The sequence below is a fragment of the Diabrotica undecimpunctata genome, chromosome 6 (genome assembly GCF_040954645.1).
Source record: "Diabrotica undecimpunctata isolate CICGRU chromosome 6, icDiaUnde3, whole genome shotgun sequence".
Lineage (NCBI taxonomy): Eukaryota > Metazoa > Arthropoda > Insecta > Coleoptera > Chrysomelidae > Diabrotica > Diabrotica undecimpunctata.
In genome coordinates this window covers 143,895,983-143,919,242 of record NC_092808.1, presented here as the reverse complement: position 1 = coordinate 143,919,242, position 23,260 = coordinate 143,895,983, and the positions used below count along the sequence as shown (strand labels likewise).

Genomic DNA, 23,260 nt, shown 5'->3' with positions numbered 1-23,260 from the left:
GATAAAAACCAAATAGTATCTAGCCCAGAAAATGTAGGAAATATATGAGAAAAATACATCGAATGTTCGATAATCTATCTACATCAACTTCAGTAGCACATGAAATTAAAGTTGTTCCATCTATATCAACCACAGTAGCACCTGAAATTGAAATTGTTCCATCTACATCAACCATAATAACACCTGAAATTGTACGACCTTTCCCAAAGGCTGCCCCAGAAAAAATATTGGAGCAAAAAGTTAAATCTACCTACCACTAAGAAGAATGCGGAATTACCACAAAGTGAAACTTCAAGTAGCAGAAGATCGAAAGAGTAAAAAAGTACACTTACCTAGGAACACTTATAACAGAAAATAATGACTACACTGCAGAAATCAAAGTCAGAATCGAAAAAGCACGTTCTAATTTTATGAACTAACAAAATGTTACGTATACAGTGTACTATACTATGGAGTGGAATCGCCTTTGAAATGTGTACCTATAGAAGAATTATGAGGGTTTCCTGGGTAGATAGAGTTACGAACAATGAAGTACTGAGAAGAAAAGGTAAAGAGAAGGAAGTTGAACTTACAATTAAAGAAAGAAAGCTACAGTATCTCGGACATGTAATGCGGGGCGAGAAGTATAGCATCCTGCGACTCATAATGCAAGGAAAGATAGATGGCAGAAGAAGCATCGGAAGAATACGAATTTCATGGCTCAAGAACCTGAGAGAATGGTTTGGATGCAGCTCAAAACAACTTTTTAGAGCTACTGCCTCAAAAATTAAAATAGCTATTATGATTGCCAAACTCCGTAGCGGTGATGGTACCCGAAGAAGAAGAAGAAACTGGAGGACTTCACAGAAATTGCCAAATATGTACAGAATGATTATATTTTAGTAAAGTTTGTTACAAAAATAGCTGTATAATTATTATGGGGAACAGATCACTAAAATATTTACTGTGTAGAAGCTAGAAGTTAAATTTTTGAAAAGAATTAAGGGTAATGGGACAAGTTCAACTTTTCGCTTTCCAGAAACGGAGGATATTTAGATAATCCCCATTGAAGATGTAGTTTTAAAATTACATCCTATAAACAATTCAAATTATAGCACTTGCAGAATGCAATCATGTATTTCTTTTTCAAATTTGATGGATAATTACAATGTAAATTAAAAATTAATAGTTTCTTGTTTAAATGTCTCTACCTTAGGCACTTGGGTACCTATTGTGTTTTTTTAGGTTGGTATATTTATTGTGTCCATTCAATAATAAACTGTATTTTTTGGTTACCCATATTAGGGACACTTTTGAACATTTTTTTTATGATATATAAAGTTTTTTTGACAAAGTAAGTCATCTTCTTCTTCTTAAGATGCCTATCCGTTCCGGATGTTGGCGATCAACATGGCTATCCTAACTTTGCTTGCTGCTATTCTGAATAGTTCGGTTGTCGATGTATTAAACCACTTTCTTAGGTTTTGAAGCCAAGATATTCTTCTTCTCCCCGATCCTTTTTTCCAAATACCTTGCCCTAAATAATGAGTTGCAACAAGCCGTATCTCCGTTCATTCCTCATAACATGGCTAAGATATTCTAGTTTGCGCTCTTTGATGGTGTTAATAATCTCGCATTCCTTGCCTATTCTACGTAGGACCTCAACATTAGTCACACGATCCACCGATGAAATTCTTAAAATACGTCTGTAACACCACATCTCGAATGCCTCGAGTTTTCTTAAAGAAGCTTCGGAAAGTGTCCAGGCCTCTACTCCGTGTAATACCGTAGAAAATACATTACATCTAATGAGAGAGATTTTGGTAAATTGTGACTTCTGAAAAGAGACTTCATCATTATGAACGCCGATCTCGCTTTTCCCATGCGTTGTTTTATTTCACTGGAGTGATCCCATAGGCTGTTAATGTTTGTACCAAGGTATGTGTAGCTGTCCACTCTGTCAATTGGATGTTGGTTAACCAAAAGCTGTGTATTTAATATTTCGCGCTTACTGACTACCATGTACTTTGTTTTCTTCGTATTAAGATCAAGTCCGTGTTCTCTACTCATATCTGATATACGCGACATTATTCTTTGCAAACCGTCCAGACTATCCGCAAAAACTACTGTGTCGTCGGCATATCTAATGTTGTTTAGACGTATTCCGTTGACTAATACGCCTTTTTGTAGTTCGCTTAGCGCTTGCTCGAAGATATATTCAGAGTATATATTAAATAACCAAGACCAAATTCAGACCAAATATAGCCACTACAGATAACATATTCATACTAAGAACGATACAAGAAAAAGCTTATGAATACAACATAGACCTATATAATATGTATATAGACTTTAAACAAGCTTTTGATAGTGTGAAAAGAGACAGAATGTTGGAAGACCTTTGTAATCTAGGTATACCTTAGAAATACATCAGCCTCATATAAATGACGTTGCAGGGTTCAAAAGCCGCAGTCAGAGTAGATGGAGAACTGACTCCCCTGTTGAACATCAACATGGTAGTAAGACAGGGAGATGCCCTATCAACCATGCTATTCAACCTAGTTCTTGAGGCAGTCATCAGAAAAACCAATATAATCGGCCATATAAACACCAAATCAGTACAAATTACTGCATATGCAGACGATGTAGCCATCATTAGTAGAAATAAGCCACGACTAATGGAAGTGTTCAAACAAATTGATCCTGAAGCAAGAAAAAAAAATCTTAAAATAAACAAAGCAAAAACGAATTATATGACAGTCAAAAGAATAACTGACAATAAAAATAATATCACAATAGACAACTATACTATCGAACGAGTGGATGCCTTTACATATCTCGGCACAGAAATCAACCAGAAGAACTCCGTAAGTAGCGAAATTAATGCACGTAGTTCCAGCGGGAATCGTACATACTATGTTAATAAAAGATTGATGACATCGAAATTATTAGACAAGAGAACCAAAATGACTATCTACAGAACACTGATTAGACCCGTAGTAACCTATGGATGTGAAACTTGGGTAATGACGAAAAAAGATGAAGCCCAACTCAGGACATTCGAGAGAAAAATACTGAGGAAAGTATATGGCCCGGTACAAGAGGAAGATGGCACATGGAGAATCAGGAGAAACGACGAGGTTAATGAGTTAAATGAAGGTTATGACATTGTAAGATTTGTGGAAAGTCAAAGACTGTCATGGCTGGGACATGTGCAGAGACAAAACGATGCAAGGCCCAGAACGAGATGGTTGGATGACGTGGAAGACGACCTGAAAACAATGAACATAAGACAATGGAGAAGAAGGGCACAAGAGAGATCTGAATGGAAGGACATAGCCAGACAGGCAAACACCCATCCAGGGTTGTGATGCCAAAAGAAGAAGAAGATATATTAAATAACACCGGGGACAGAATGCATCATTGCCTCACTCCTCTATCTATGGAGACTGCCTCTGTCAATTGGTCATCTACTTTAATATTGGCTGTTTGGTTGTAATATAAATTATAGATGATTCTTAAGTCCCCATCATCTAACCCCACTTCTTTCAAGATGTTTATAATGAAATAAAATTTATTTAACTGCTATGTCTTTATTTAATTTATAATGTCTTTAATAATTTATTATATTGTTCTTATCTTAATTCATTAAAAAGCACAATAATTTATATCAATTTATTTAAAGAATAATACAAATTTGTATAGGCGAACGTAACAATTAAAATCGCGGGCGAGGTCATCAGATATTAACTGACTCCTTTAATGAAAAATCCATTATTATATATGAAAACACAACTGGCCTAGAATTCAGGAGAATCCCTCTGATTTATACTAGAAGGTAAATCTGGGTCATCTTCTGACCGGTTTTCTCTCAGGTAAATTTCTGCCAGCTGCTAGAATTATCCCGTACAATCTACAACATATTAGTGAATAAAACACATGTTTACAGGTTTTTAATATGACTCATATTTTTACGTAACAATAAGTTTATCATGTTTTACTCTAAGTAAGTCATAATACACTTGAAAAGAAAAAACGTTCAAACGTGCCCCCTCTTTCCCTACCTATACACATTCTTTTTCTTTTATCTTCAAGTTCTAACTGTTTGAACTTTTCACATTCATACTCTCCCTGTTGGTACTAGGTTCTTCCATTTTCATGGAAGCCGTAGCCCGCCCTCAGCAGTCGCCACTGATCCCAGCCCTTTTTTGTATTAAAATAAAAAATATCTCGATCGGTATCTGTTTATTAATTAAATAAAACAACAAAAAAGCTTTGATCTAAAACTCGTATTAAAATAATGATTTCGACAAGTAGAATATATCAGTCTAGAGTCTCTTAACTCAAATAAGAAATCACTATGTCACATTATATTTAATCTTTTCAGCAGCGTCATCTTAGTACACATACTTTTATTATAAAAGATTGCCTTCTTAAGCTCATTACTATGTACATAATTTAATTCAAAAACACCTTTGCAAATTCCCATCGGTTTCCTGACGTTGCGAAAGTGTTGGCGAGGAAGTAAATTACATAAGTATGTTTATTAATACTCGGGTAAACTTCAGAGTCAACAGACCGACTTTCGGTGCAAAATTTTCCTTCTAGCAGATTAATTTAATTTAGTAATTCATCCGCCTCACGTCAGACACAACTTCACCTATTACACTGAAGAAAATAGAATCGAGGTAAATGGATAGTAATTAAGAAATTTCACAGACTTAATATATTTTAATTAAAGATTACTATGCACATCCTTTGAAAAGAGTTCTCTTTTTCCTTTAAGATAATGATGTCTCTCTGCTTGTTTGAATTTACAAGTACGCTCATACATGTTTTGAGCCATGTATTACTCATTACCACCTCACTAAAGACTTTGCCAGTACAAGAGGTATATAATCAAGGCTATGTTAAAAAACAAGATTATACTTATCACTGCAAGGAAAACTGCACTTTTTCTTTAAGCAGTGTTTTGTTTCTTTATTAGGTTATTAGGTTGACATGCAATTAAGCGAGATGGAAACGAACCTATCATGGGCACTGTAACAACGCTTTTGTGGTACTGAGTTAATCAGTTTTGGTACTTTGTTTTATGACAGACAAGTACACTGCTTCAATCTGGGAGATTCCTATTGACGCCAAGTTTTTTTAATACGACCACTCATCAATGAGACAATGCAAATTGTTACTGACTGTTTTAAACCTTCTCGTCTGAGTAAAAGTCTATTCTAGACCCTAACTCTAGCTGGCAAAGCACCACACAGAAGAAGAGTGAGACACTGAGCTGAGACACCCGATGTAAAATTTCTCTACTACTTGTCTCAAATAAAGACACAGCTTCATTCAAAGACCTACAGTACTAAATGGAACATCTTAGAACAGACGTAGTCTACCGTGAAAGAAGAATGGACCAACAACATTAACCTATAGCCTTGAGTAATATTACACAAATTATAGAATCTCTCTCGAGCCTAAACTCTCAATCGACTGAGTGTAAGGATATTCAAACCTACAGGAACTAATTAGAGGAACTGCAAGCACAGATCTATATAAAATATATTTATTCGGATCAAAAAAACTAACAATATAAGTTTATTATGGGTGTCAAGACATACTGGTAATGCAAAGAATAAAAAAGCGGACCTACTTGCCAGGGGAAGTTCAAAAGAAATATTCATACACCCAGAAGATGTCGTTGGAATAGCAATAAAGAAGAAAAAGTCATCCTTTTAGTTGTGTTAAATGTCGGACTGGGTAAAACTGATGAAACCTAATCACTGGTACGTACAAATGGATGTTAAACATTCGAAGGCTTTTATAGAAGTTCCTTAGAAGAAGAGATCCAAAGATCCTTGGTCACTTCAAAAAAATCGCACTGACAGAAAATGTGAATTGGAGATTTTGTCAGGCTATAGATGGGACGGCGGAACAGGTTCTGGGGTACTACCCAGGGTTGGAGGGCAAAAGCCTTAATACATTTGGGGAATTAACAGCTCGAGCTCTACAACTTCATAGACGTATCACTAAAGGCCTTAATAGACTTTGTTAAAAAGGGTGATTAAGCATAAACGCATATTAAACCTAACCTAATCTTTTTTTAAGGTGAAAATCTTTAAACAGACTATCGGGAATAGTCTGTTTGCCCAGTGAGTGATGGTTTTAGCAGGGAGAGGGAATATTATATATTTATAAAGCGGAAACAGGATAGATATTAAAACAGTAAGAGAAAGAATGCCAAAATGAACTAATGATGCTTTCCTGTTCCCTTTTATTTTTACCCACAAGGAAACTAAGTTCCTGTAGTTGGCTGTATACCATATATTAAAAAAAATTTTTTCAATAAAATCCTTTATAAAAAGGTATATAAAAAAGACCCAGTTGGGCTATGTTAAATTGACAAAACGTTTTCGGAATAAGTATTCCATCACCGGTGTCAGGTTAATACATGGATGTAGCCACTAAATATGGGGGTAAAAACCCTTTAAAAATTACTAAATGAAATTTAGTTTACATTATGTCTAATTTAAAATTAAGATGGTGAAGTTACAGTTGCTTTAATAAAGTCCTCGTAGACATACCGTCTCAGGACTTGCAACTTAATGTAGAGTCATATGTCGCCATGTTACCAATCCAACGGTCCAATCGAGATTGGAGGAAGTTACTTATATTAGAATAAAAGAAATCATAACAATAAATCATACAATAAAAGATTATATTAGTACCCAACAACTAAGATGGTATTGAAATTACCAAAGAATGCCCAGAGATCTACTTCAAAAACAAATCCTCAAAAGGGCAACCTTAGTGTAGAAGAAAAAGAGAAACAACTCATCTTAGTTGAAGAGAAGGCATAAATACGGAAATGGGAAATAGAGAAATAGAGGAAAACCCATGGACAGACCGAAAAAAATGGCGATTGATTATCGAAAGAAAATCTTAAACCGATATTTATAAAAAAAATTCTCGTGTCACAGTATTAGTTGCCATAGTCCTTCGAAACGACTAATTTTATTTTATTTTATATTTATTTTATTTCATTTTATATGTATATTCGGGAGGTTTGAGGAAAGGTCGCAATATATTTTGCATTCCTCCTAAGTCATAAAGGTTATCCACCCCAAACACATCTTTTATATTTTTGGACAAAATTTTGATTTTTATTTTTTTATGACGCAACATTAAAAATATATATACAATCCTTAATTTTTGCTCTTTTATCACCAAATCCTATTTTTTAATAACTACATTAGTAATTTAATTATTTTTAACCCTGATCGATAACTGATCAATTATCACCAAATTAGTTATCCCCGCCAGTTGTCACTTCTCACCTAGTAATCAGCACGGTGTAGGGATGCGAACAAAGCCGGTCTCATGTCTTTCGCATACAATAAGCCTTCTCTTGCTCCGGCCAACATGGCCTAATATTTTAAACTATTTATGTGCGTTTTGTATAGTGAATAATACCAATAAGAAGCAAAGGGGCTAATTTTGCCGACAAACTCGTAAAACTACAGGAATGCTAAATAGAAGAGCACAAAGAACAGAAGAAAAAATCCAGCAAATAAATACTAATGCGTGTGTGAGCATGGTGCAATTGTACCCAAAGAACATTATTTCGACACTGAAGCATTGGAATAGTTTGTACAAGTGTTCCACAATTGCAACCTAGCCAAAAATAGCGGAATTGCAAAGATTTTAGAAATATTAATAAATCGCTTGAGATGAATGCACGATGTTCGACAATAAGTCATTGGGGGCACTGAACAAATATCTTTTAAAGTTCGAACAAGCTTACTATTTGATTTTAAGTGTCTACAATTTTCGGTATGCTTGCAATGACGATAAACAAATCGCAGGGCAACCATTGGAAGTTGCTGAATTAACTTAGAGTTTTCATGTTACGTGCATGGAAAATTATTCGTGCTTCGAAAAACCGTCATCGTTGTATATTAATTTATGCATCACAAAAAAAATAATCTTAATCATAAAGCATTAAATTAATTTAACTTTTTCCTTATTTTTGAATATTTTTTTGGTTTCTGTTTTTTAGTTATTGAAGCTTTGACTTTATTATTGATTACTTAATTCTAAGACTATTAATAATTCAATGGCGATTGATGATGGTGAAGAACTATGGAAAGAACCATTCCAAACCGAAGAAAGAATAACGTTGACATCATTTAGAGGTATCAACAGAGATAAAAGGGAATATAAATCCTAAGAAAGCTCCAGGATATGATCTCATAGCAGGGAACTATTAAAAAATCTATCAAGAAAAGCCATAGTTAAGCTGACACACCTAATAAATGCTGCTTTTAGATTGAGATATGTTTCCAGACTCTGGAAAGTAGCCGAAGTCATTATGATCGCCCAACCTGATAAACCTCCTAATGAAGTGACATCCTATCGACCAATATTACTCCTTCCGGTGACGTCAAAACTATTTGAAAAACTTCTAGTGAACAGATTAAAACCAATAATAGAAAGAAAAAATCTTTAATACCAAATCATCAATTTGGTTTTAGAAATAAACATTCCACTATAGATCAAGTTCACAGAATCACGAATATAATAGAAAAAACATCAGAAAAAAAGAAAGTCTGTTCTACAATCTTCTTGGACGTAGAATAGGCGTTTGATAAAGTCTGGCATGAGGGTTTAAACTATAAACTAAGAACATTTATGCATAAACAGTATTCAGAAATCTTAAAATCATTTATTGCGAATAGATATTTCAAAGTAAAACAAAAAGTGTATGCCGATTTAAGGGAGATCAAAGCTGTCGTGCCACAAGGAAGTGTATTAGGTCCGGTCTTGTACCCATTGTATACGTGTGACATACCAGAACTAGAACAAAACACTATTGCTACCTTCACGGATGATACAGCCATACTAGCGATAGGAGACACTAATAAAGAAGCGACTGGTAAATTGCAACTATCAGTAAATACACTACATACCTGGACCAGAAAATGGCGAATAAAATGAAATGAGACTAAATCTGCATGCATTAACTTTACAAAAAAAAAAAAAAATTCTCAGTTATAACAAATAACACCCAAGTTCCTTATGCAACATCAACAAAATACTTGGGCATCGCCCTAGACGCGAGGCTACGCTGGAAAGTCCATGCCAGCTTGGTCCATGTCAGAAGAGAGGGCAGCTTGATATTAGATATAAGAAATTGTATTGACTGATTGGAAAAAATTCAACATTATCCACTCATAATAAATTATCCATTTACAAGCAAGTACTGAGGCTAGTATGGGTATATGGGTGGCAACTCTGGAGCTGTACCAAAGCTAGTAATCTACATATTATCCAGAATTCAAAACAAAGTACTGAGGATTATTGTTGATATTCCTTAGTATATCCGTAACAGCAACCTCCACCAGGACTTGGGTATGGAAACTGTGACGGAAATAATCAAGAGAACGGCAGCAAATCACGAGCAGAGTCTGCATAGTGATGTGAATGTCGAGGCAATCTAGCTTCTTGACAACATTGGACTAAAGAGAAGACTCATAAGGACAAAACCATTTGAGTTAGTATAAATGTATAACAGTTTAGTGTAGAAAGCAGGGTATAGTGCTGTGAAGTTATTGCATGTTATTTGTTGTGCATAAGTTGATAGATAAAATAAGAGTAAGCCATAGGGTCTTCTTCTTCTTCTTAGCCTTCTGTCGTCCATGTTTGGACATAGGCCTCTCCCAACTCCTTCCATCGGACTCTATCCTGAGCAACATATTTCCAATTTGTTTCGGCTATTCTTTTAATGTCATCAACCCATCTCATCTGTGGTCTTCCTCTTAGTCGTTTAGGGTAAGCCCTTAGATTTAAGATTTGCTGTTTATTAAGTTAGGTCAGAAAATCACTGATAATTGGTCATTTGTGACCAGATAGCGCTATATAAACACCGTACAGCTGTTATACAAAAACAATGAAGAGTGATTAATTTTAGTTTAGCAAATATATTTTTCTCCGCCATTGGTAATTTCATTGACAGTTTTATCTTACTTCAGTGGTTATCAATACCAAATCGGTCAAAAAGGGAGAAACGGATAATATAATATTTTTCCCTAAGGAAATACATATTCTAGTCATATCACACTTAAATTATTATCTTATTTATTAGTTATTATAACTTCACTTTGTCGATAAATGTTTTTTTAAATCAAATATTTAATCACAAAATCTTAAAAAAATGCACTATAAAAAATATTTAACCCCTATCATCCAGAAAGTCTCGAAGCAAAGAAAAAGGTGAAGCGGAAAAGTTTTTGATCAATGGATCAATGGATCGGTGGAAATAATTTTACAAAACCACACTCGAGGAGAAGGCTGAAGAGATCGCATTGTCAGCAGTAATTGAAAATCCTGGGGCATTCCTTTCCGATGTGTCTCAAATAACTGCGGTGTGTAATACATCCACGCGAATAATTTTAATGCAAAATAGTAGACGCAGAGCAGCAGTTCGCTATAGGCGTCTGTAGTAATCCGGTTTTTATTCAAATAAAAAGCAACGAACTCTGAGAGAACACAGCGACATAGTCATAAAAACATTGGATCTGTCTAAAATGCGAGAAGATCAAAAATTGTTACACTGTTAAAATAAAATTTATGTTTTATATACTACATAATTTTCTAATTATTTGACGTTTTTGACCTGGCGTTGTATTACTTTTTTATATACAGTAAAATGCTGAGGCGAGCCTCGCGAAACTAGCGCCACGAGAAGGCATCACGACTAGCGTTACGAAATAGCGGTTTTATACATCGATTCATTATTCTCGATAAATTCGTTTCTAGTCATCGTAGTTTAAAAAATTAAATTAAATATTTTGATTGTGTTACATTAGAAATAAAATCGGATAAAGGGTTAATTATATTAATTAAAGTAATTGCTTAGATGAGTGGATATGATGTGGAATGCAATTTTGGATTCCTTATGTCGGTCCTTTCATCATCTGTTTTTCCTTGTAACTTTGTAACGAAAATATTTTGCCTACCACATGGGGTATCATTATGGGGGTTGAAAGTTGGGGACAGAAACTATTGGGGTGGAGATAGGGCAAGCAAAATAAACGATACTGTGCGAACGGCATTCAGGGTTTGTTTGGAGAGCTAGGTCGTGGATAAGTTGAATGGCAAGGGGTTGGATTGGGACAACTACAAAAAAAATGAAACAAAGGGGTACTTACATGAATTTCCTAGACCAAAGGGTTAACAAAAAACAACAAGAAAGGCCTCTAGCTATTTGAAATAAGGACGCCACTTCGAAGAATCCTAATCTTGTTGGAAAAAGGAAAAAAGGCTCTTCTCTCCTAAAATAAGAAACACAAAAAAAGGTTAGTAGACTTTTCTAAAATAAACAAAAATGGTTCAGAGAGATAAATTAAACATTTATTGTGGCTCACCACAAACAGCTACAAAAATACAGATAATACATAAAGACTATGTTGACAGTCACAAAAGTAAATATAAAAATAACAAAGAAAAACTTACATGTGTCCTATTTGTTTAGAAGTGAGAATTGCTAAGTAACTTACAAATGTTATCGGGCTATTAACTGTGGCAAATAAAAAATTATTACAAGTAAAGAATTATGTTTTTAAGTAATGAAAGCAATTAATATTTAAAAAAAAATGTCTATCTTGACTTTAAAATTTAGACACAGAAAAAGTTACCTGAACCTCACTAAATCTTACTCTGCACAATGTCTGGGGTCGGGAACTGGATACATTAAAACTTCTGGAGGCAGATCTGGGATGACGACCAGGGATAAGAAGATGAGGGTGGAAGCCAGCACCGGCTGGAACACAAACCTCGAAAACTGGTCTTCTTTAAAGACTGAAACAGGCACAGCACAACGGCAACATAAGGTCATCTTCAAAAACTGTTGTAAAACTGCTCAATACTACACATTTAACTGCTACTGTCACTTTATACTACGTTTCCATGACAAAAAAAGGGAAACGAAAAGATTACGAATTTGAAAATAAATTCTGGCTCCAAAAAAAATTAACACGCCTTTAACAGCGGCCGGCTTTACCAAGAGTAAACACTTACTTTTAAAATTCATTCGCACAATCTTGGTATAAACAAAATATATAAACTGGAATATTTATTTGAAACGCAGAATATCTTAAAAGAGGCTTCGATCAAAGAATACCGACAAAATACGCATCTTGTAAAATATAAACAAACTATAAAATGGTTAACATTAACTTCGGCGACGTAAAGATGAATTGGAAGAGTTCGGTTTTTTAATACGTACGAATGAGAAATGAAATACACTAAAATATTCTTCGATTGCTTTAGCAAATACGAGGAGATTTCAATACATTTCAATATATATTTCAAAGAAAGCAAGAATCTGAATTTTGGTTTCGGCAACCAAGATAATCGTCTGACTTCTACTTTTTTGTTTTATTCTCAGATGGCGCCATAGCTTCTTTATGAAATTATTTCATTATTACTTCCTCTTGACGAAAAAGATTTGTTTTTACCGTTTTACTCTTTTTTACTACCGAGGCACTATACGTGAAATCAAATTTGAACTGTCTTTTCTTTAAATAATTAATGAGTGGGATATAATATGTCTGTGGTTAAAGCTGACTCACTGTAAAGGATGACAGCTTATACATTAAATGTACGAAGAGCTATAAAAACGATATGAACCGATATTATTTTGATTTGCTTGTTAGTAAACGGCGTATTTAATTTGCACTTCGTACAATTAGTACAGGGACAGACGAGTTTAAAGATTTTGTTCATTTCTATAGTGGAGTAGCAAAAGACAGAAGAGCAGCAGCAGGTGTAAGTATATTGATACAGAAAAGGCTGTCACGAAATATTAAGAACTAGGAACAAATAAACGAAAGGCTAATGAAAGTTGAGATGAAGCTAAAAGGACGTGACATTGTGGTAGTGGGCGCATATGCACCTTCTGAAGATGAAAAGGAAGAGGTAAAGGATAAATTTTACGACGAATTGACGAACCTGGTAGAGAGTATTGGAACTAGGAAGGAAGTAATTCTACTAGGTGACTTAAATGCTAGAACCGGAAGAAAAGTAAATAGCAAAGTGGTCGGTCCATTTGGAGAAGAAAAAATAAATAAAAACGGTGAGATATTAATAAGTTTCTGCGATCATATGAATTTAAAGATAATGAATGGATATTATCAGCACAAAGATATTCATAAATTCACGTGGATTCAGCCAACGAGGAATTTGAAATCAATAATCGATTACTGTATATGCAAAGAAAACTCCACAATAAAGGTTAATAACGTTAGAGTCCATCGAGGAGCAGAATGTGGATCTGATCACCATTTGCTTAAAGCGTCACTACTATTTACATTTAAAGGAAGCCAACGACAAAATGAAAACGAAAGTTCAATGATACTGCAAGACATTTCAACAAAGAGATATAATCTACAAGGTTTTGAAAATGAGTCTACCCAGTTTCTGTATCGAATGAGGTTGAATCTGAAATTGCACGATGTTTGTTACTCCTCGCCAATTAATACGTACAACGAAATTATGAAAGCTCTTGACGAAGCTGCAATGAAAGCTATTGGAGAAGTGGATAGCATAAAAAATAGAAATGAATGGTGGAATAAAGAAATAGAAGATCTTGTGGGGAAGAAGAAGAATATGTATAACAAATGGCTAGCAACAAAGGACCCTTACTATCGACAACAGTACAACAGCTTAAACAAAAAAGTAAAAAAGGGGTAAATAAAGCCAAAAATGAGATGTGGAATAAATCCTGCGATAACGTAGAAAATTTTATGGGTACAGCAAGAAGTAAAGAAGCCTGGAAAACAATTAGAGGTAGTAGAACAGATAGAAAAGAATGCAGTAGGTTAACTCTAATAGCCCCAGAATTATGGGTCGAATATTATGAACAAATGCTGACAGAGGATCGAACAGAATTCCAAGATATTGGCTACCAAAAATATGATATTTCCTACCGCGAAGAAACTGAAATAACACCAGAAGAAATTAAAAAACACGCCAACGCTATGAAAAATGGAAAGGCTCCAGGACCGGGGGAGTACCCATTGAACTGATTAAATATGGCCCTGACAAACTATTTCAGCTATTGGCTTATACTTTAAATTTATTCTTGAGAGGAGAAGAGCTACCCCCAGAATGGAAAACTGCATATATCAGCAATCTATACAAAAATAAAGGAGACAGAAAAGATTGTAAGAACTACCGAGGGCTTAGTGTAACTAACTCAATCTGTAGAGTCTACGGGAAGATAATTAAAAGCCGAATTGAAGATTGCTGGGAAGACGCTGAAGATCAGAGTGGCTTTCGTGCTGGTCGTTCTTGTATAGACAATGTGTTCTGCCTAAAACAAACAATAGAAAAGCGTTTGGAACATAATATGGAGACACACATGGTATTTATTGATCTTCAAAAAGCGTATGACAGTGTCCCATTAGCCAATCTATGGCAGGTGCTAGAAGACAAGAATATTCCACCGATTTACATTAATGCTGTAAGGGAGTTGTATAATGATATGACGAGTGTATTAAAGATTGGACAAAAAGTGACAAAAAAGATAAAAGTGACCAAAGGACTTCGCCAAGGCTGCTGCATTGCACCTACACTCTTTAAGATTTATTTGAAGGGGGTTTTGGATATTTGGAAAAGAAAATGTGAACCTATGGGTGTTAAAATTGGAGAACATACACTGTACAGCTTGCATTTTGCTGATGACCAAGTAATACTTGCAGAAGATCAAGATGATATCCACTACATGTTACGAAAAATAGATGAAGAATATACTAAGTGGGGCTTATCAATTAATCCATCAAAAACAAAGTACGTAGTAGTGGGAGGTGAAGGAAAGCACTTAGAACTAGGAAGCAAACAAATTCAAAATACTGATAGCTATAAATATCTCGGTGTAAACATTACAAACAATGATCGGAATACAAAAGAAATAGCTACTAGAATTGGTCAAGGAAATTCAGCAATACATCAACTGAATAGTATACTTTGGAATAACCACATCACCCGAAACACAAAAATTAGGATATACAAAAGTATTATAGAAAGCATTGCTACATATGGTTCAGAGCTTTGGGTAATAAATAAAAATGACGCATCCAAAATAAAAGCAATGGAAATGAATTATTGGAAAAGATGTTGCCAACTCACTAGAAGAGATAGAGTAAGGAATACTGAAATCAGAGAGCGTATGAGCATAGACATTCACGTCCTGGAAACTATAGACTGCAAAAGGCTGAAATGGTATGGCCATGTAGAAAGGATGAATGATCAACGATGGCCAAAGAGAATATTACAGTGGATCCCCACCAACCGCAGGAAAAAGGCCAGACCAAGAAGATCGTGGAGATAAGAAGTAAAAGGTGCAATGGAAGATAGGGGTCTACAAGTAGATGACTGGAACGATCGCAAGCGTTGAAAGCTAGGTTGCGAGAAACGGCGGCAGCTGTAATAAACTCGTTATATATATACAATTAGTATATCATATCACAATTATGAGTCGTCCGCCCCAATTTCTTGTCAGAGCATAATAAAATACCGGCAGCTATCTAATTTGCCTAAAATTACACGCAACAATAATTGTCGGCGTATTTAAAAACATAATAATTTGTTACGACTAAAATAATGCACTGAGAAGAACCATATGTCTCATATACAAATTTCAAGAAGACCGATGTAATTATCGACTTTTTCGAACTCGAAACGAACTCTTTCATTACTGAGGGGACATATATGTCCCAGTGGATTTCAAAAAATCTGCTGGCATCTGTTTGTATCTAAAGCCCATGTTATTTGAACGCATCCGTATTTTTAGACATTTCTTACTTATTACCTGGTAGTATGCAACCAACATAACGTCTGTAACGTATAAATTTATGATATCTAAACACGTGCATCAATAAAAACAAGTAAAACTCGTCGATAATACAATTTTGGTAAAGAAAAAGTGGCTGCTCTGTTTTTTTAAAGGATTATATAAAATTTAGTTGCTGATTAACACAGGTTATTGGTATATATTGTTTATTTTTGATATTATTTTTATCGATTTTCATTTGTATTGTTTGGTTGCAGGCTTACTATGGCACGTAGACGTTTTCCAACAAAAAAATAGCTTCAAAAAGAAATTGATAAGTTTTTAAATATTTCTGAATATGAATCCAAGGAGTAACCTTATGCTGTCTCAGAGTCTGATTATGTACCTGGTAACGATTTTGCCTTAGATTCTGATGAAGTACCTGAGAATACTTCTGATCGTGTGGATGTAAACATCACTGCTTCCAACGAAGAAAGTTCTGATAACACGGGAATATCTGAAGATGAGTCTGAAAGGAATGAATTAGTCATAGATGAAATATTGCTTCCTATACAAACGAAAGAATAGCAGCACTTCCAAAAAAACAGAAATGTAACATTAAACACGAAAAGAACAGATATGTATGAAATAATGACAGTGATTGGTTGTACTATGGTTATGTGTTACACTAAAGTACCATCTATCTCACACTACTGGTCAGAAACCGAACCACTTTCGAATTTCCCTCATAAAAAAAAACCATTTCAAGAGATCGCTGTTTATTCCTGCTGTTTAAGTCTTACTATAATAATCCTGAAATAAATGGTAATATATCAAAACCACACTAGATCGATGAAGTGGTTTCTTGTTAAAAACAAACTTTTGTAAAGGCGAGGACTGAGAGTTCCCACAAATCAATGACTAAGTTTAAAGAAAGATCTGCCCTGAAGCAGTATTTTTCTATGAAGCCAGTCAAAAGACGAATAAAAATGTGGCAACGAAATGATTCTTCCACAGAATATATATATATATATATATATATATATATATATATATATATATATATATATATATATATATATAGACAATGAAAGAATTGAACACGTGGATTCGTACATCTACTTGGGAACAACAGTTAAGTCAAATTGGGATCAAGCGAAGGAAATACGTATAAGAGTAGAAAAGGCAAGAGCATCGTTCACTAGCATGAAGCAAATTTTCACCTCTAAAAGCCTCACCCTACCTCTCAAAATTCGACTTCTGAAATGTTATGTATTCCCGGTTTTGTTATATGGAATGGAGGCGTGGACAATGACCGCAACATTGATGAAAAAAGTAGAGGCCTTCGAAATGTGGGCTTACCGATGTATATTACGTATATCCTGGACTGAGCACGTGACCAACGAAGAGGTACTACGCCGGATAGGTAAAGAGAGAGAGGTAGGAATACGTATAAAGAAAAGAAAGTTGGAATACTTGGGTCACGTTATGAGACATAAAAAATATAGAATACTACAGCTGATCGTTCAAGGGAAAATAGACAGCAGAAGGGGTCCAGGGAGGAGAAGACACTCGTGGCTCCAAAACTTGCGGCAATGGTTCGGATTATCATCTGCTGAACTATTCAGATCTGCCGTAAACAAAGTCAAAATAGCCATGTTGATTGCCAACGTTCGGAACGGACAAGGCACATGAAGAAGAAGGTATATATATATATATATATATATATATATATATATATATATATATATATATACGATTTCAATATTTACTCGGGAAAAGAATCCACAACAACTACTGGAACTCTAGAAGAACGAGTTGTCGAAACTTTAGTTAACACTATTCGGTCACCAGATGTGTGTCTATAATGTGATAGATTTTTTACTTCGTAGCCAAAGTTAAAAGTAACAAAATGTTAAGGGGATATGGAGTTTTTAGTTTCATCGAAAGGAATTTTAGCGACTAAGTGGAAAGATACGAAAGAAGTGATGCTGATGTCCAATCTATCGGAATTATTAACAGAAAGCTGAAAACTGGAGAAAAAGCTAAGTTCACTTGTTCGGAAGAAATTATTTTTTATAATAATTTTATGGGAGGAGTAGATCTCGCCGATCAAAACGTTAGCACATGATGATCAACGTTGGAGACTATTTGCCACAACAAATACCTACTAAGAGAAGGTGTTTTAGATATTCACAAAATAAATCAGAAACTCGAACTACGACTATTTGTACAGCGTGCGATGTGCCTCTATGCAAAAATTGTTTTTTACCACATCACACATAAGAAGTAATGTTTTTTTTTGTGTAATGTACTTTTTTTTATTTTGAATATAAGTTTGTTCCTTTACTGATATGATTTATTAATCCCACCATTCAACACTAATGGGACATACATGTCCCATGTCCTTTCAAAGGATACAAGGACGCATAACAATGTAAAAAAAATCAATCGCTTTGTCAGTAATGACAGGGTTAAGAAATTTATAATTATAAGCAATAACATCTTATTTTAACTGTCAATAGTAATCATAATTGCAATGGAACTCTCAATATTTATAATATTTTCAAATATTTTTGTTGCTGTTTCTATATTAAATAAAGGTTTGTTAGAAAATAAACTCATTATGTATAAAAATTATTTTCTTGAGCTTACCGTTTTTGTATTTCGACTCCGATACAATTAAATTGCAACCTACGTTTACAAAAGCCCCAAAACAGAGCTAATTATATTGTCTCAGAAACTCGTAGAGCGATATTAGCGATGTCCCTCTTGTAATTTAATCCACCACTCAACCGATGCGACAAAAAACCCCGAATGAAACATGAGACAGTCCCTATATTTCCGTAGACACTCACCACCCCATAGATCTTCCCGAACCATTAAACAACTTAATATGTGTCTGACATTTCCAGACGGCAAGTTCCACCAACTTCCCTCAGGAGAATTGCTCATCCATAACTTGGAGTTCAGCGACCAGTTTCCTACTTACCGCTGCAGGACAATGCATCGCCTTAGTCGACAGGTCGTGGTCAGTAGTCCGGCTAACGTCAGAATTACAGGTAAGAGATGTTGGCTTAGGCTAGATATAAATTTTATGAATAGGGGAGATTTTGTGTAAATTTAGATATAGTAGGTATGCGTGCTTTGAAAGCCAAGATGTATTTATGTTGTAAGAAGGAAGCTTTTACTGACAAAAAATATTACTTCGACTTACAATTTTTATATTTTAGTTAATTGAGGAGTTTGCTGTAAGAAGGATGCGGGATGATTTGGTTATTGTTGGAAAATCGAAAAAAACTGTATTTTAATAAAAGTGTTTATTTTAACCCGAAAGACATAATACCAATCGATGACAAACAGATTTAGTCAATACTTTGACTATTTTTAAGTAGATAATTTTTGAAAACATATGTAAAAAATTTTAAAAAAAGTTGGACCTGCATCTTTCTTGCACCAAACACGTGAAATAATGCTTTTTTACCATCATTTAAAAAAAAAAACATTCCCAACAAAAACTCTTTTATTCGGTTACAACAATCTAACGACTATGGTTTGCTACTACACAAATACGAAAAAATCTGTGAAAAAAAACAGGTTGGTGTCAAAAAAATAGCATTCAGAAAAAAAAATAAAACATTAAACACACAGGCAAACACATCCTTTATTTATGTACCTGGTCGTCATCATCCGTTCTAGATGATTCGGTTTTCTGGTTCTCTGCCATGGCTGCATCACTTGTGAGACGGGTGTAAAAAGCCATTTGGCCCATAGGAACGAATCATGCCAACTGCATTACATCTGCATATTTGACTTTTTTGGCAGGTATATGATTGCAATAGACAGGAATTTCAGAAGAAACTGAGAGGTCGTTGTCAAGGTTTCTCAAGATTTGGAATAAGTGAAAACTCGGAAGGCCAGTAGATATACTGTATTTAATACCATTAAAATGTTCATTGCTGTACTTGAAAATTCAGTATTTAAAAATCTGGAATGTTTGGTTTTCTGCATCTGAGATAACTTTTTTAAAATATCCTTCACAGTGACCACTAAGGTTTAGGATCATATTTTGTTTTACCAGAATGGAAATAAACTGTTTGGATGATTGTTTAACAAAATCAGCATATTGTTGGGGCTAAAAACGTAGTCCTTCTTCCTCAAAAACTTCTCAATAACTCTAAAGTGGCGATCACAGGAAAGAAAGCTATATCCTGGCTCAGGAAAGCGGTGCTCTATTTTGTCAATAGACCTAGTTCTCACCAGCAAATACAGAAACTGAATCATTACTGAGTTTTTGTTTTGCGCAGAAGCGTTATCGAAGAAAAAGTATAAAACTTTTTTAGGTAGTATATATTTTATATAGTGGTATAAAAATGAAACTACCTCGTTTGGTGACTTTCGAGCCGTAGTTTCATCATACATATAAAAGTGTGCTTGATTTGTCTTACCAAAATGGACGCTGGCGTTTGTAGAAAACTTTTCCAGCAAGAATTTTTGGAAGTGGAAGGTTTTGTTGAGAGTCAAAGGTCAGAACCTCCACTTCGTCGCTACGCTTGCACAATGTGGGTTTCTCCTTTAGCTCCTTAAAAAACAAATCGGCCTTAATTTCATGCAACTTCTTTTCCGCTGCTAAAACTTTTCGTTCATTTTTGTCCTAGGTCACATCTTTAAGTTTGTTATCTAAGACATCACATATTTTGTACGTATCTGATCGAGGTGAGTCAAACCTGTAGTTGAAGTTTTCTTTTAAGTGTCGATAGTAGAAGTCATTGGGAACTTTAAGTTGATGCATATTCTTTACATTTAGATCTGAAGATAAATAGAATCGACGGGATGTGTTTCTACTATAATGCGATTCACGTCTTGGAAAGTTCTGGATGTGCATGTTCACATTTTTAAATGTTTCGTTAGATTTTCGGTTGGGTCTATTTGTATGCTTTCCTTTGTTACTAAGTAGCGCTGCAATATCTGTGTCATGAAAAATTTGAGCAATGAGATCTCCACGTTTCTTTGATATGCCGTGGAATGAACCAAAATCATGTCTACAACCTGGTTCGGATAGCTTACCCAGCTTTATAAAGTATTTGTAGAAACAAGTGCGGTCTTGCCTTTCATTAGTCTTTTTTCGAGTTCTTTGAATAGTAGTAATTTGAATCAATCCTCCTAAATAGGTGTTTTGCAAATCTTTGTCGCCTATTTTGTTAAACTTTTGTAAGATAACTTTTCTTGTTTCTTTGTCGACATTCTGAAAACACTTGTACCTGAAGTTGCAGTTCTATCCAGTTAATCTCTGTCCCTTCTGTATTCCTTTCCCTTACCTTTCGTTTGTATACATTTTCCCTTCTGAAATATTTCTTTTCGAGAAAGTGGGATTGACACTTTTTCTATTTTTGGTTACAGGAACAACTGGGGGCTCTTCTGTAAACTTCATGTTAAGAACAGGTTTAATGCGTTGTTTTTTTAACAGAGATAGGTTTATTCTTTGGATGCTTTCTCCTAGGTGAAGGTCCTGCGACATCACTAATAAAAAAACTTTCATCAGAGCTTGTAGGTTCATAGTCTGACTCACTAGCGCTAAACGGATCTGACTGGGTTTCACTCATTTTTACACGACGTTAAATTTTTACACAAACAATTAAACCGCATGAAAACGCACGCCACGCAGTAATGATAGCGACTAACAAATCAAAACAAATCAGCTGCCCTGCCGGCCCAGCGCCAACAGAAAATGACCTACGATTCCACGAAAATCACCAAACATTCACAATCGTTTGGTGCAAAAAGGATGCAGGTCCTGATCTGCACCATTCTTGCAGCAAATGAATGAGGAGGCAGATCCATAAAGACGTATAATTCCTTTATTTATTATTGGATCTGCATCGTTCTTATACCAGTCAATCCGCCATTTTTTTAATTATGGCATATGTATCCACCCAAAACGGTCTAAATATGGAATGGTTACATTTTCAACGGGACAGACCTTTAACTATATTTTATATGAAAACAGCTGAAGGTATCATAGAAAAGTTTAGTGAACTATCTATGAAACCCACTCGAGCTGGCAAAAACTCTGCCCTTCTGCCAGATCTCTTGCCAGTACCAATTGACAAAAGGCCTTTTATTAAGCAAGCTAAATATTCAAATCTTTAACAAGGTACAAGGTTTCTCAACTCAACTATGTACTATGAGTTTTTCATAAATCTGCGACAAAATGGTCAACAAGCTAGAGAACTAGCAAACAGAGGAGGCTGAAATCAAAAATGACGATTTGAATCACCATTACGACACTGATGTTGATGAATTATAAGTCACTTATGTATTATTGTTATGGTGAAATATAAATTTGTACAAAAACTTTATGATCTTTTTACATTTTTTACCTTTATATTGCATTTCTTAGAAGTAAAAGGGTACAAGTGCTACTTAGCAACCTAAAAATAGCTCCAAAATGAGTAAAGTCGATAAAATTATGATTTTTTGTTACAAACAATAATAATTATGTCTACAGTTACAAAATTGGAAAATAATGACAATCAATTACATTGAAGGCCCAACTTTGAACGGCGTTTACTCAAAATTTACTTTTTGACGTGACAACGTCTTAAATTAGGTTGTGGCTCGGAGTCATTCATGAAAAAGTGTAACGCCTGCTCACGTCTGTTACAGTGAGTCACCGAACGAGAGAGAGGCCCGCCGGACCGGCGAATGCCTTGCGTCTCTCTCCCACTCAAACATGATCGGTCCGCTGCGCGCGCAGCACTAGAGAATTAGGCGCGTTGAATCGGTGCGTGCTTCCGTGATTGTGTCTCTGTCTTTCTCGAGCGTTCTTGGCGTTCAAGACACATTACAGCAGAAACACTTCCTTTCATTTCATATTTCTCCTATCATCGTCCTATCCTCAACAAAATCACTCAAATAGAAATTAGTTAAGTTTAAGTTTACATGTACAATGTTTTAGTAAACAAAATATATTTCTATAGTTAAAATTTGTGCAATTCTTATTTTCATTCAATTCCTTGTTCCTATTGTGCAATTTAATAATATTCATATCAATAAATATTCTACCGAGAAAAAGACGTTGTCACTTAAAATCTTCGCCCGTAAAACCGACTTTACAGGCAACCGATTTTTGTCACTTATACCCCTTTACTTTAAGGGTCCTCATGTAGAATGTGTACCAACTAAATTTAATACCTTTCCATATTTAGTACCTGAAAACTTTCAGTTAAATAAATTTATAAACATCTCTATATTATACCATTTGGTCAATAATTTCTATTTAAATATATGTATTTAACTTTTCTACACAAATCCCTTAAACTCCGCACATAAAACAAACTTTCTAATGAAGTTGCCGTCTGCAAACAGTCCTGTAGATAGAGTATGCAAAGATCTCCAATATAACCGCATTCTTGACAATACGTTCCATCTCCATAAATATTATTTCCTTGCAAC

At 34.8% G+C, this 23,260-nt stretch overlaps 1 protein-coding gene across 2 annotated transcripts in view; it reads left to right on the top strand.

The window, feature by feature from the left end:
* Dscam2 (Down syndrome cell adhesion molecule 2) overlaps positions 1–23,260 on the top strand; it is a 572,707-nt gene that overhangs the window by 267,740 nt on the left and 281,707 nt on the right. For both annotated transcript variants that reach the window (XM_072535610.1, XM_072535611.1), the window contains exon 4: positions 18,721–18,867. In XM_072535610.1, coding sequence (XP_072391711.1) covers positions 18,721–18,867 — 147 coding nt within the window. The remainder of the gene's footprint in view (positions 1–18,720; positions 18,868–23,260) is intronic.